At 33.7% G+C, this 13,239-nt stretch overlaps 1 protein-coding gene across 1 annotated transcript in view; it reads right to left on the minus strand.

The window, feature by feature from the left end:
• Pat1 (Protein interacting with APP tail-1) overlaps nucleotides 1-12,816 on the minus strand; it is a 48,875-nt gene extending 36,059 nt beyond the window's left edge. Inside the window, exon 1 of the mRNA XM_088240191.1 lies at nucleotides 12,696-12,816. Within this exon, the coding sequence (XP_088096317.1) occupies nucleotides 12,696-12,806 (111 nt within the window). The 5' untranslated portion in view covers nucleotides 12,807-12,816. The remainder of the gene's footprint in view (nucleotides 1-12,695) is intronic.
• Nucleotides 12,817-13,239: the final 423 nt, after the last annotated feature.

Consider the following 13,239-nt stretch of genomic DNA (forward strand, 5'->3'; position numbering starts at 1 on the left):
TAGCCGTTATTTTTTTAATACTCTGTTTTACCTATAATGTATTTGTAAAAAAAAATGTATATTAATAAATAAAAAAAATAGTAGTTTTAATTATGGGAAAATAAGGTCACCGTTTATATCGTCCTAAAAAAATAAACATAAACCTCTATAAGTGCACCCAGCGCCCGGCCCATTTCCAGTGGGCAAAACAAACTGCCCGATTACTTCAGCTTATTTCTAAATACAAAATGTATAAGTACTTTATTTATACATCTCAAAAGCCAGTCGGTGTCTTTTCCTACTGAAGTAAGATCGCAGATTACAGATATTATTTGAAGCTTCTCTATTTGGAGAATAACATTTCGAACATTACTTCCTAAGGACCATTTTCCTTTTATAGTATACTTATTTATTTATTTATTTATTGTGGATAACTTATATAGCGCCATTTTCGTAATAAAATACCTCAAGGGCGCTTTACATGGTGATTCTATTGTTAAGTTAATTTAATTGAAGCTTTAAATTTGTAATTTAATTAAAATAATTTATTTTGTTGTCACGTGCTACGGATTTATTCAAATGATTTAGAGAACAAGTGGGTTTTAAGTTTTTTCCGAAACATCACTTCACTTTCACAGCCTCGCACCTCTGCTGGGAGAGCATTCCATGCCATAGGGCCTGCGACCGCAAATGCGCGCTCACCAAATTTAGTGCGCTGTTTGCGTAGAGGTATAATAACTTTTCCTCTCGCCGTAGACGTAGCTGATCTAAGCGTGAGACGCCTGTCAGCTAGTTCATCTGGAATGCATAGTTCCCTTAGATATTCCGGAGCCGAGTTGTGCAGTGACTTATACATAAGCCAACAGAGTTTGTATTCGACCCTCTGTGGAAAACGTAGCCAGTGTAGTTCCCGAAGATATGACACCAGTTCTTTCGTCCGCCCGTCTTTATGTGACGTTAGTGGCGCTCCGCTCGGTGCATGTGTCAATTTTTGGCATTATTCATTTTTAGAAGGATCGGAAAGGACGGTGGCAGTCACGTGGCGGAGCTCAGGGTCAACATTTTTGTTGCAATATTATTTGGTAATATATCTAATAAACGTCATTGATTTATTTTTTTAACTTTTGCATATGTGAAAATAATGAAAAACATACCTACATTTATCGCAAAGTTATTAATTGTTGTTTATATTAACATATTACAACAGAGTTGAAGAACATTTAAGAGAAGGTAATATGGAAGTCTAGACATCCACAGGGCTTATGACCTGTCAATGGCTGGTTTAAGTGGCCACTTTACACACTGTGTAACATTCACCATTCTGCCCATATTTGAACATCTATATTTCTTCAATTCTTTCATCTGTTGATGTTTGTGAAATTACAGCTGAAACCTTTATTTATGCGGGAGAGATTTATCTAATTGAATTATTTCACCTACATACTAGGCAACGTCAAAAATCTTATTTTTCAATTTCTATACTTCTTCATGGACCAGGTGGATTCATCAACAATATTTAGAGTTTGTCCAAATTTTTGTAGACCAGGACTGGATTCAACTCCCTGGGGAGCTGTTTATATTAACATATTACAACAGAGGTGAAGAACATTTATCTACAAAAATTTGGACAAACTCAAAATATTGTTAATTGTTGTTTAAGTTTAATCGTTGGATTATTGGAAATAAATATTTTAATTAAAAATAAGTAAGTATTCCGTCTTCTGTTGTCAGCAACTTAAGCGGAGAGATGATGTTGTATTCACACAAAACCACAGAAAAGGAAGCTGGGTATATACTTTATACCTATGTATGTACGTGCAGGTACAAATGAGGAACTTCAGCCCTACGGGAAATTGTATACATAAATGTTTTCTTACGCGGGGTAAAAATTAGAGCATTAAATTGTACGGCAAAGTTTCCTGAAAATGTACAGAAAAAATAATAACAAATATTTTGATAAAAACGCACTACTTTAAATGACGTCACTGGTTCATGTGAATCAACCTATGATCTGAGAGCTATGGAAGATTTCCGGTCTGCTTGTCGCTTCTGGACCAATAGGAAGAACTGAATGAGAATAAGCGGAAATGAACCTCTGACGTCACACGCGGAGTTATTTCAGAAATACAAGACTTAAAAAAATCGTAGCGCCGATAATACGATACCTATGTAAAAATTTAAAAAAAAATAATTGACTTAGTTTAACAGTCTATTAACAAATAAAAAAATTGAAAAAAACCACTGAACTTCCTCATTATGAAAACAAAACCCTTCCCGGTGATGCGTAGCGAGTACACATTGCATCAATAACTTTAATATCTCCATAAATATAATTAATTATGGGTTGAGATTTTCGGTATATCTCCGTTATACATTTACGTATCAGTCATTTTTTAAAAAAATATTTATTTATTTATTTGATGGACTTCAGTCCATTCTAACGATGGAAAATACAATTTCTTATAATAAATACAGGCACTAATAAAATAAAATACAACTAAATAAAATTAAAGCTAGGACAAAAAAAATAAAAATTACTACCTCAAGACAAGATCTGGTCTATCTCATTAATAATTAAATAATTAATGCTGATTGGGAACAGAAAAAGCATTTCATCAAAGATCGGAGATAAATCACCCATACAATGGAAAGTTTACCAATGTGTCGAATGTTGCGTACGTGGTAAAATAGTAATCCTAATATTTAGTTGTCTCACACACTCTTTATGTCTCACTCTCGATAATACAGGTATATTCGGGAGCGAAAGAGACGATTTCAGGTGTCACACGCGCGAACATCAAAGTTTCTAGTACCCCTAAGACGCCCGTTAGTAGCTCCCCGACTTTCGTCAAGTAAGGTTCTTTCGCGCGCGCTGAGATCATGAGCTAATGATTTTTTAATGTTTTTAGCAATTAGATTTTTTTTTAATAATCACGTTTGACTCTAACTACAAATAATTGAAGCAATCGCCTATGAATATTACATTTTTACGATTTAAAATCTCAATTTTTTACATGTGTAATGACTACACAGCACCGTAACACGCGGAGGATTTTGGGACAGTGACGGAAAGGTTTTTAAAAAAGTCACCGTTCGCCACTGGCGCAAATGAGAATAAAATGGCGCAGAGATGAATTATTATAACTACCCGCTGACGTTTTTTGTACAAGTAAATTGAGTATGGACTATTTAAGTTAATATTAACATATTACAACAGTGATGGAAAACATTTAAGAGAAGGGAATATAGAAGTCTAGGCAACTACAGGGCTTACGACCTGTCATTGGCTGATTTAAGTGGCCTTCTCTAAAATGTTCTCCATCTCTGTTGTAATATGCTAATATTACAGCTTCCCGGGAGGTCGAATCCGGTTCTTGTCTACAAAAATTTGGACAAACTAACAACTTCGTACATATTTAGGTTAATCTTATGCATCATAATTGAGGGCCGTTTTAACAAAGCGAAATATCTACAAAATGTCATTTTTTCAGGGGAAGGTTTTCTCACGTTAAAAATAAAACTATTACGATTTTAAATAAAATAAAAATTACATTTTATAGATATATAAAATCCTTACATATACTAAAAATCAATAATGAAGAATCAGTAGAATTACTTATAAAACTGTTCTAAATTTACGAATTTTCACAAAAAAGAAATATCTACATATTTTTGTGATAGGAATGTATGGAAAATTGACTTATGTTGGGAATTAAATTAGTTTACTTTTGCGTGAAATCATTTTAAACTGATTTTTTGGAAAATTATATGTCTACTGACATATATAAGTACCTATGTAAATATACACATTTAGATATTTACCTCCTATATTTTTTTATATACATAATAGCACAAATAAAATGATAACAAAATATATTTAAATTATATTATTTTATTATTATTATACAGTAGGCCAGAAGTTTCTTCAAATCTTTTTTCTCGGTCGAAATAATGTTTTGTTTGTGATTTTTTTTCGATTTTAAAAAACTTAACACCCCAAAAAAATATTTTAAAGTGTAGATATTTCGTTTTGTTAAAATTCGCGATACTTGAACCGCTACAACTTCGCACGTATATCGTTCGAAAAAATTTACTTTGTGAAAACGGTCCTCAATTACAAGTCCATTATGTCTATATAAGGGTTTATAACCTTCTCATTGGCTAAAAAAATATATATTTTATTTACGAACTTTAATAAGTTAGAACTAAAAACAATTTATCCCTTATTGCAACCAATAAAATAACGGGTTTTTTAAATTTAATTTCCCTTTTCCTCATAAATTATGCTTACAGTGTACGCCAAAAGAGATTTTATATTTTTCATAACGGGTATCCTATTATCAGCGCTATGGTTTTTTAATGTTTTGTATTTTTTAAATCATTTCGCGTGTGACGTCTCAAGTTCGCTTCCCCATCTTCTCGATGATTTCTGCTGATTGGTGAGTTTACTTACCGTAAACCGGATATCTATCTCTACTCTCTTATCATAGGTTTATTTAGAAGAACTAGTGACGTCATGCAAAGTAATTCTTTTTAATTAAAAAAAAAAATTAAATACATTTTTATAAGAAACTTTACCGTACAATTCAATGCTCTAATTTTTACTACATATAAGATTACTTTTTTATTTCCAATTTCCCGTAGAGTTGAACTTCCTCATTCACATTCTTGGTTTCAACTTTATTTATTACATCTAAAATATTTTTTTATATAAAAAAAAAACAGTTACTATTAAAACACGTCAACAAATCTTTTATCAAAAAAAAATAGTAAACAAATAGTCATGATCGTAGAAAAAAGACGCGTGTGATTTTCTTCAACTTAACGTGAGGGTTGTTTCAATAATTTTTTCACAACCTGATAAGCACAAAAGTACATCATTTGATACTTGGATTAGTTAAAAAAAATATTTTCAAACCTGGAAAAAAAAGATTTTATATCACTTTTTCAATATCAAATATAAACGAAAGTCAATGTCGTATTTTTCGCACATCTGTCGTTGTTTTACGATCTTGACGAAAATTTTCTATTTATGATGACTACACTTACTAGACGAGACATAACATGACTTGACCTTATAATATTTTTTATATAACCCTAACGGGTTTTAAAAAAAAAAATGTTTGGTTGAATTTTTCTCAGGAAAACGATATAATTTCTTCTTCTCTTAGTGCCCTGTCAGGTATCCCCAACGTTGGCGATCACTCTGGCAAAAGTCTCTCTGCCCTGTGCTGCCCGGAAATCTGCTCCACAGTCCTGAAGCCAGTCCGGTCTCGTATATTTCGCAGCCGGGACATCTGTCTTCTTCCAGCCCCTCTGTGACCCTCAATCTTGCCATTTAAAATTAAATGAAGCAAGTGGTACTTTTCTCCACGCATAATTGCCCCAGATACGAAATTTTACGAACTTTTATGGTGGATAAGAGTTCTCTGTTCATTCTAGCTCGACATAAGACTTCTGAGTTCGTTATCGGGTCTGTTCAAGATATATTAAGCATTCTACGATGCAACCACATCTCAAAAGCCTCCAGCCTGTTCATGGTGTTCACCTTCAGAGCCAAAGTCTCACAGCCATACAACAATAAAGACCATGCATAACATTTTACCAATCCTTGCCTTATTTTCATGTTTAGATTAGCATTGCAGAAGAGGGATTTAATTTTATTAAAAGCAGCTCTTGCTGCCTCAATTCTGCATTTAATTTCTATATCTCAAGGAGGGTCTCTGTTAGAATGCTGCCGAGGTACTTAAGCTAGTCCACCTTTTCAATGTCACTACCCTTTAATTTGAGAGAAAATGCGGAGTAATCAAGTCGGCCAAATGTTATCCATTTTGTTTTACCAAGTCGTAAATTTAAGGTAAATGATATATTAAACATATTTTTATGAATATTTTAATTCACAGCGCGTTTTTTAAAAAATGGATACTTAACTATTGCACTTGGATTTTAGCTTAAAATTTAATAACAGTATAAATTATAGTATCGCCGGTGATACTGCAACACCGCACGCATGGCTTGTTTATTTTTACGAAAAAGTTTATTTATTTATTTATTATCATTATATTACATACACAAAATTATAATTTATGCAAAGTTGCTTTGACTGCCTAACTAGGGTTATTAACTCGGCGTAAGTATAGCCTGTGAGCTCGCCAATACATGACAGATGACAGTAAACATAACCATAGAAAAACATAGCAGTTGAGCTCTCAGAAGTAAAGCAACGTGAATGCAGCAATGCTTGAACTACGTGTCAATAATATTCTAATAATAAATAATATTATTTGGCCATACGGAACTTTAAAGCACACCTTGGTTTAATTACTAATAGTATTTTATCGGTTAGGTAGGTGTATTTAAAAAAAAAATGTTGCGTACCCGAAAAAAGCACAAATAATTATGTTTTTGTAAATGATGTCAGTAGCGACACTCAGAGAGTGGCTTTGTGACGTTTTGACATTTTTTATAAGAAATTCATGGCGAAGCCGAAATACTGTTATAAAAACGAGGATGTTTTTGTTGATTGACGTTAGCAGGCGCTACCCAGGGGCGACTTTGTGACGTGAGAAATTATTTAAAAAAAGAGATTCATGGCGTAGCCGAAATATTGTAATTAAAACGAGGATGTTTTTGTTGATTGACGTTAGCAGGCGCTACCCAGGGGCGACTTCATGACGTGATGAAATTATTAATTTAAATATTTTTTTTCATTTTACATAGCGTAGCCGAGATAAGAAATTGCGTGGTGTTTCGAAATTTAACCGTGTAGGTAGCCGCCTAGTTACAATATTATTTTTGTATTTGTATAACTCCTGTTTTATAATGTTTATGTATTTATCGCTATAAGAATTAAACTAAAGATAGTTTTTACTTTTAATCGCTATCCGTTTTTTAAATTATGTTTGTAACACTCAATAATATTTATTTTTCAAGTATTTGTTATTTTTGCATTTTAATTAATATTGTTAATATAAAGCGTATTTTTATTTATTCGAATTTACTAGACTGTTTTTATTACAAAAAATAAAAATGCATATTTCTCTATGTATTTTTCTGTTATAAACAATCTATTAAAATAATACACATCAAATTTCCATTGTCTGTTTATTTGATTTGCAATCTTCTTTTTTTTCGATGGTTAAAACTCTAGGAAATTCAAAGACAATATTTTTTTTACTGTCATATATTGGCGAGCTCACACGCTATACATAGCCCATTAACTCCGTTCTGAGACAGTAAAAAAAAAATAAAAAACAGTAATCAATATATAGAATCAGTTATAAAGATACAGGACAAAGTGAAAAACAAAGTAAAAAATGGAGTAAACATATGGTAAAAAATGGAGTAAACATATGGTAAAAAATGTAGTAAATACATAGTAAAAATGTCGTAAAAATATAGTAAAATTGTAGTAAAAACATAGTAAAAATGAAGTAAAAAAACGAAGCAAAAACATAATAAAAACAAAGTAATAAATGTAGTGAAAACATAGTAAAAACCATTAAAATATATAAATATGTCTATAAAAATATTTTGAAACTGAGTAAAATGCGAAATAAAAACAGAATACATAGTAAGAAACATATTTATATACGAAAATGTTGTACTGCAGTACAATATTTATTCCAATAAATTTAGCAGTTAGTTTAAAATAAATACTATTTTTACTCTAAATAATAATCATTTTTCTGATATTTCAGTATTTTCGGTTGATTAAAAGCATAAGTTTAATATATTAACAGAACGCTTTTAAGATTCCGTTAACAAAAAATCTATTGATAGTACGCGGTATTACAGTATCACTGACGATATGCAATAATAATAATAAATGTTATATTCATAAGAATAATTTTACATAATTATATTTTGAGGACAAATAACGTTTATTGAATTTTCGTAAGTTAGTTTGCGTCTATTCTCTCTTGTATTAAAATATGTCACATTATAAATAATTCAGCAAATAAGCCCGACTTCAATTATCTTTTTTATGAAATTTACACTATGGTAAAACACTAATTTTAGTGTTATCTTCTGCCTGTTCTGGGTCGCCATTCGAGGACTTTTTTAGTCCATCTAGAGAGTATCTAGACTAGAGTCTAGAGTATGTGGTTCCGGTTATGTGACCAGCCCAGCTCCATTTCTGGTGGCACTTTTGATCTCGCTCTAATCCGTGTGTCGGTTCTTCTGTCTCTCAACGAAATACCCAGCAGTCTCCTTTCCATAGATCTTTGTGTCACTGATAATTATTGGTGTATTTTTTTTTCGTGAACACAAAAGTTTCATAGCCATAATCGTCCGACTAACTTGCAAAACTCCAATCTCCAAAAATATTTTTTTTACAGGAGAGTGAAAAAACAGTAGAGTTTGTTGAAATTATACTATATTTTCACCCTCCTGTAAATTCTTTTTTTTTTGGAGATTGGAGTTTTGCAAATTAGTCAGACGTTTTGTAAGTACAGGGAGAACCGAAACATCAACCAGTTTCTTCTTAAAGTAATGTGGGTACTTCTTCGGAGACTTCCCCTCGCCTTCGTTCTATTCTCACCTCTCGACTATCTTTGTCTGTCTTCATTGGAGAAACGTAGTACTGAGATGGACCTTTAGTGCATTTAAAAAATACTTAATGCTATAAGTGATGTCCCATCTCTGTTGCGATCGATTTCTTTTCATGTTCCCAACCGTGTCACCAGAAGTCAAAATCTGCTTATCATCAAACCTTCTAAGATCAACTTTTATTTTTATGCCCCAATGTCCAGAATGTGAAGATTAGTCAATTCGTCACACAACTTGGAACTCTTTGGGATAGATCTTCCGGCTTTTCGTAGATCTCGTCGCCACTGAAACAGTGTGGGATGAAGACGGATTGGCATCGTTTAGCTCGAAGTCTTATATATTTTTCGTGTTTATTAATGTGCAGTGCACACCGTAATTTTAGTCCCAACATTTATGTATGGAAGTGAAACATGGAACTGGCAGAGAAAGGATGAAAGCCGAGTGAACGCGGTTGATTGGGTTACGAATAATGAAATCAGGCGAGTGTAAATCTAAGTTAGGTATAATTGATAAGATTAAGAAAAGGTCTCTGAGATGGTTTGGTCATGTAGAACGAATGGACGACTAAAGAATGTAAAAAAAAAGGACACATAGATGGCGAAAATGGACGGTAACGTGGGACGAGGACGACCAAGGAAGACGTGGCATGATCAGATAAATTAAAATCTTAAGTCTGGTCATGTCAAAAGCAGGCAGAACCGAAGGGCAAGTATGACAAGATGTATGAATGTGGAAGAAGCTAGAAATGTATGCCAGGATAGACGCGCGTGGCGGTCCATTCTCTCTGCCTACCCCTACGGAGAAATGGCGTGATGGTGGTAGTAGTAGTAACATTCATTTTCGAGCGTATTTTCAGGGAATATTAACTTCATTTATCGTGTTTTCAATCTGCCTCTCATCTTTGGCAAATATTTTACTGGACAAACACTTTAATTTATTCCACTCTGTAGTGAGTTGAGATTCTTGCGTGGAAGAATCGACTCCAAAAATTTTACAGCATAAATCTTTTGATTGAATTTCTTATTACGTTTCAAAAATTAATACGAAATAATTGAGATCAAAGGCCAACCTGCGGTCGATGACTGCATTTTATTTTAATAATGATGACAATTGTTGTTTATTGAAGATACAAAATAAATAAATATGATAATTTGAAGAAACATTAGTGACAAATGAAAAATACTACGATATAAACGATTTAAGGTCATGACAGCGACTGCACAAACTGAGGATTGTGATGGAACGCCGACATAATAGATTCATACTCATTTGTCTTTGCATTAGTTAGATAACTCATGCTGGGATCGTCATCATTCCCTTTCCGCATCTAATGGTGCAAAGGGCACTGCATCGCCACACCGATCGCAGCGTATCTTGATTATTTCGGTAGAATGCGGATTGTGGTCTCACTGCTATGCGGATGATACACAGATTTATTTTTATTGCAAACCAGGCGAGAGAAGTGTGCTTGTCAATTTAATTGATGGATGCATCGAGAAAATCGGAAACTGGATGGCTGAAAACAGATTAACATTAAACCCATCAAAAACGGAACAACTATGGTTGGCTTCAGCCAGACGACAGAATTTGATCCAGGATACGGCCCTACCCAATGTAGGGAGTACCGCTTTACCCACCGTTAAACTACTGGGAGTTTTCCTTAATTCTGTCATTTTTCTTGACGCTCAAATTAGTAGAACGATAAGTTCGTGCTTCTACCAACTGAAACAAATTAAATGCATACGCAAAAATTTGCCGGTTGATGCCGCCCGTCAATTAATAAATGCGTTTGTAGTGTCTAGAGTCGATTATTGTAATGGTATCTATGCAGGTCTACCTATGAACAAAATGACTCGCCTACAGTCTGTATTGAATGCTGCAGAGAGACTTATTTTCGGAATCTCTAAGTTCAGTCATATCACTCCACTACTTCGGGAATTACACTGGCTACGTTTTCCACAGAGGGTCGAATACAAACTCTGTTGGCTTATGTATAAATCACTGCACAACTCTGCTCCGGAATATCTAAGGGAACTATGGATTCCAGAAGAACTAGCTGACAGACGTCTCACGCTTAGATCGGCTACGTCTACGGCGAGAGGAAAAGTAATTATATGTCTACGCAAACAGCGCACTAAATTTAGTGAACGCGCATTTGCGGTCGCTGGCCCTATGGCATGAAATGCTCTCCCAGCAGAGGTGCGAGGCTGAGAAAGTGAAGTGATGTTTCGGAAAAAAACTTAAAACTAACGTTTCTCTAAACCATTTGAATAAATCCGTAGCATGTGACAACAAAATAAATGGTTATAATTAAATTACAAATTTAAAAGCTTCAATTAAATGTATTTATCTATAGAATTACTACGTAAAGCGCCCTGAGGTATTCTAATACGAAAATGGCGCAATATAAGTAATCCATACTAATAATAATAAAGGTGAGATTATCAGTCTAACGCTGCGAGTGCCAGTTGGAGACAATGAAATAATCCAGGGTAAAAACGCAGTTTTAAATAAATATTTCATGTCAACCATGTCGGGATTCGAACCCGAGACCTCTTGCATAGTATGCGCGCTGACCATAACACTAAGACGCGGACAATTCGGCGGAGTGAAAAAAATGATAAAATTGTCAAAGCTAAGCTCTATTTTGTATACTTGACGAAGATCCCAATATATGGGTAGAAACTGCCTGAGGGCAATTTACCTGTGTTAAATAAGAGCGATATCACGTTAACGCTGTTGTTTTTCAATAAATCTGTTCATATTACCCGCCATATACCATGACCAAATTATTTTTTTTATTTTTTTTTGTACTTAGATATTTTAAATAAAGTGATTTTGAAAAAAATATACTGTATAGTGTATTACTCAAACAACCGTTGTGCACATAAATTTATTTGAATTTCAACGGGGATGTGCTCACTACAATCAACTGAAATGTTTGAAACGCACTTTTTGACATAAATCTGGTATTCCACCCGGGGGCTTAAGGGGTATAAAAAATGTTTCCTTACACGTGGTAAAAATTAGAGTATTAAAATTGAACGGCAGTATTTTGAAAATAAATCAGAAAAAATATTTCAATAAAAACGAACTACTTTGAACAACGTCACTAGTTCATATGAAATAAATAAATCCGACCTTCTAGTCCTATTTAAAATTCTCACCTCACTATTTGATGCGCCGGAACTACTGAGCTCGATAAAATTAAATATCCCAACTAGAAACCTCAGGCAAAACTTACTCTTTCATACCGATAACCATAGAGCTAACCTTGGTTTTCATTCCCCTATGCCCAGAATTCTTAAGTCTGCAAACAAACGTACCAGTCTTGATTTCTTTGATAGCAAGTTGTCTTCTTTCAAACGATCACTGAATCAAATTCAATTATAAACATCTCTCTCCCGCTTCCACTCCCACCGAGTCTACTATACGGGTGTTCTTTAAATCCTGTCACATCCGAAACCACAATTATCAGTATGAGCAAAAAGACATATTGGCATAAAATAAATTTTTAGAACGAATATTTTTTTTTTTGAATATTAAAAAAAAAAATGGTTGCTAACTTCTGCAGGAGAGAAACGAGGAGGGGGGAGGGGGAGTCTGACACACCGTTAACCACGCGCCGCGCCCCCCTCGCTTCACTCCTGCAGAAGTAAGAAACCATTTGTTCTTTTTAATATTTTATTTTTACAAATTTTCTTCGTTCTAAATATTTTTTAAAATATGCCAATATGTCTTCTTGCCCATACTGAACATCGTGGTTTCTGATGTGACGGGGTTTAAAGAACACCCGTATACCATTGTGTCTTTCTACTTTCCTATGCATAAATAATTTTCTACGCACAAATATGTCCTTAAAAATTCCCATTGGGCGTATATATAAATAAATATATATGAATCAAGCAATGAAAAATACAGTTGTGAATGTACCGGTTAACGGTAAGTCAACGGACCAATTGGCAGAACTGATCGAGAAGAAGCGAAAGATAACTTGAGACGTCACACGCGGAGTAGTTTCAGAAATACAAAACTTCAAACAAAACATACTTTATTTATTTTTAAATTGGCTTTGTTTAATGGTCTATTGATAAATAAATTAAAAAACTTAAAGACCACAGAACTCATCGATAATGTTTAAAAAGCATGGGGTAAGACATTACCTGGAAGCGCCGATACAGCCGATGCCGCACATTCCCGTCCTTAAGAACCCGAATGAGCATGTCCAGATCCCACAAGTCTGGTTCTATAATCCATTGTTCCTCTTCTACCATCTGTAACAAAACAAATAGAGGTATCATTATACATGACAAATATAGTGAAGACAATAAAAGGTATCAATGATAGCAGGACACCAAATGCCGAACACTGTTCAGGTGGATCGGAAGATCTGTTGACGAATAACAACGGTCCGCCTTCTTCTGACGAGTTTTCTGTCCTTACCTCTTGAAACAGGTCACAGCCGAAACATCTTACTGATCCTTTCATAAAATAACGAAATAAAGTTTTTCATTAAAGTAAATATTTTTAAGTAAACAAATTAATAACTATCGCTTTGAAGTATATATTAACCTTGTACATTACAAGCAAGGTATTGAATAATGAAACTACATATAAAAAAAAAAAAACAAAACAAATCTATCATCAGACATCGTCGAGTACAGTTTTGTGGATATTTTGCAAAAGCACATCGACCACTTGTCATTT

The sequence above is a fragment of the Micrasema longulum genome, unplaced genomic scaffold (assembly GCF_059751315.1).
Source record: "Micrasema longulum isolate JH-2025_06_02 unplaced genomic scaffold, ASM5975131v1 h1tg002375l, whole genome shotgun sequence".
NCBI classification, from domain to species: domain Eukaryota; kingdom Metazoa; phylum Arthropoda; class Insecta; order Trichoptera; family Brachycentridae; genus Micrasema; species Micrasema longulum.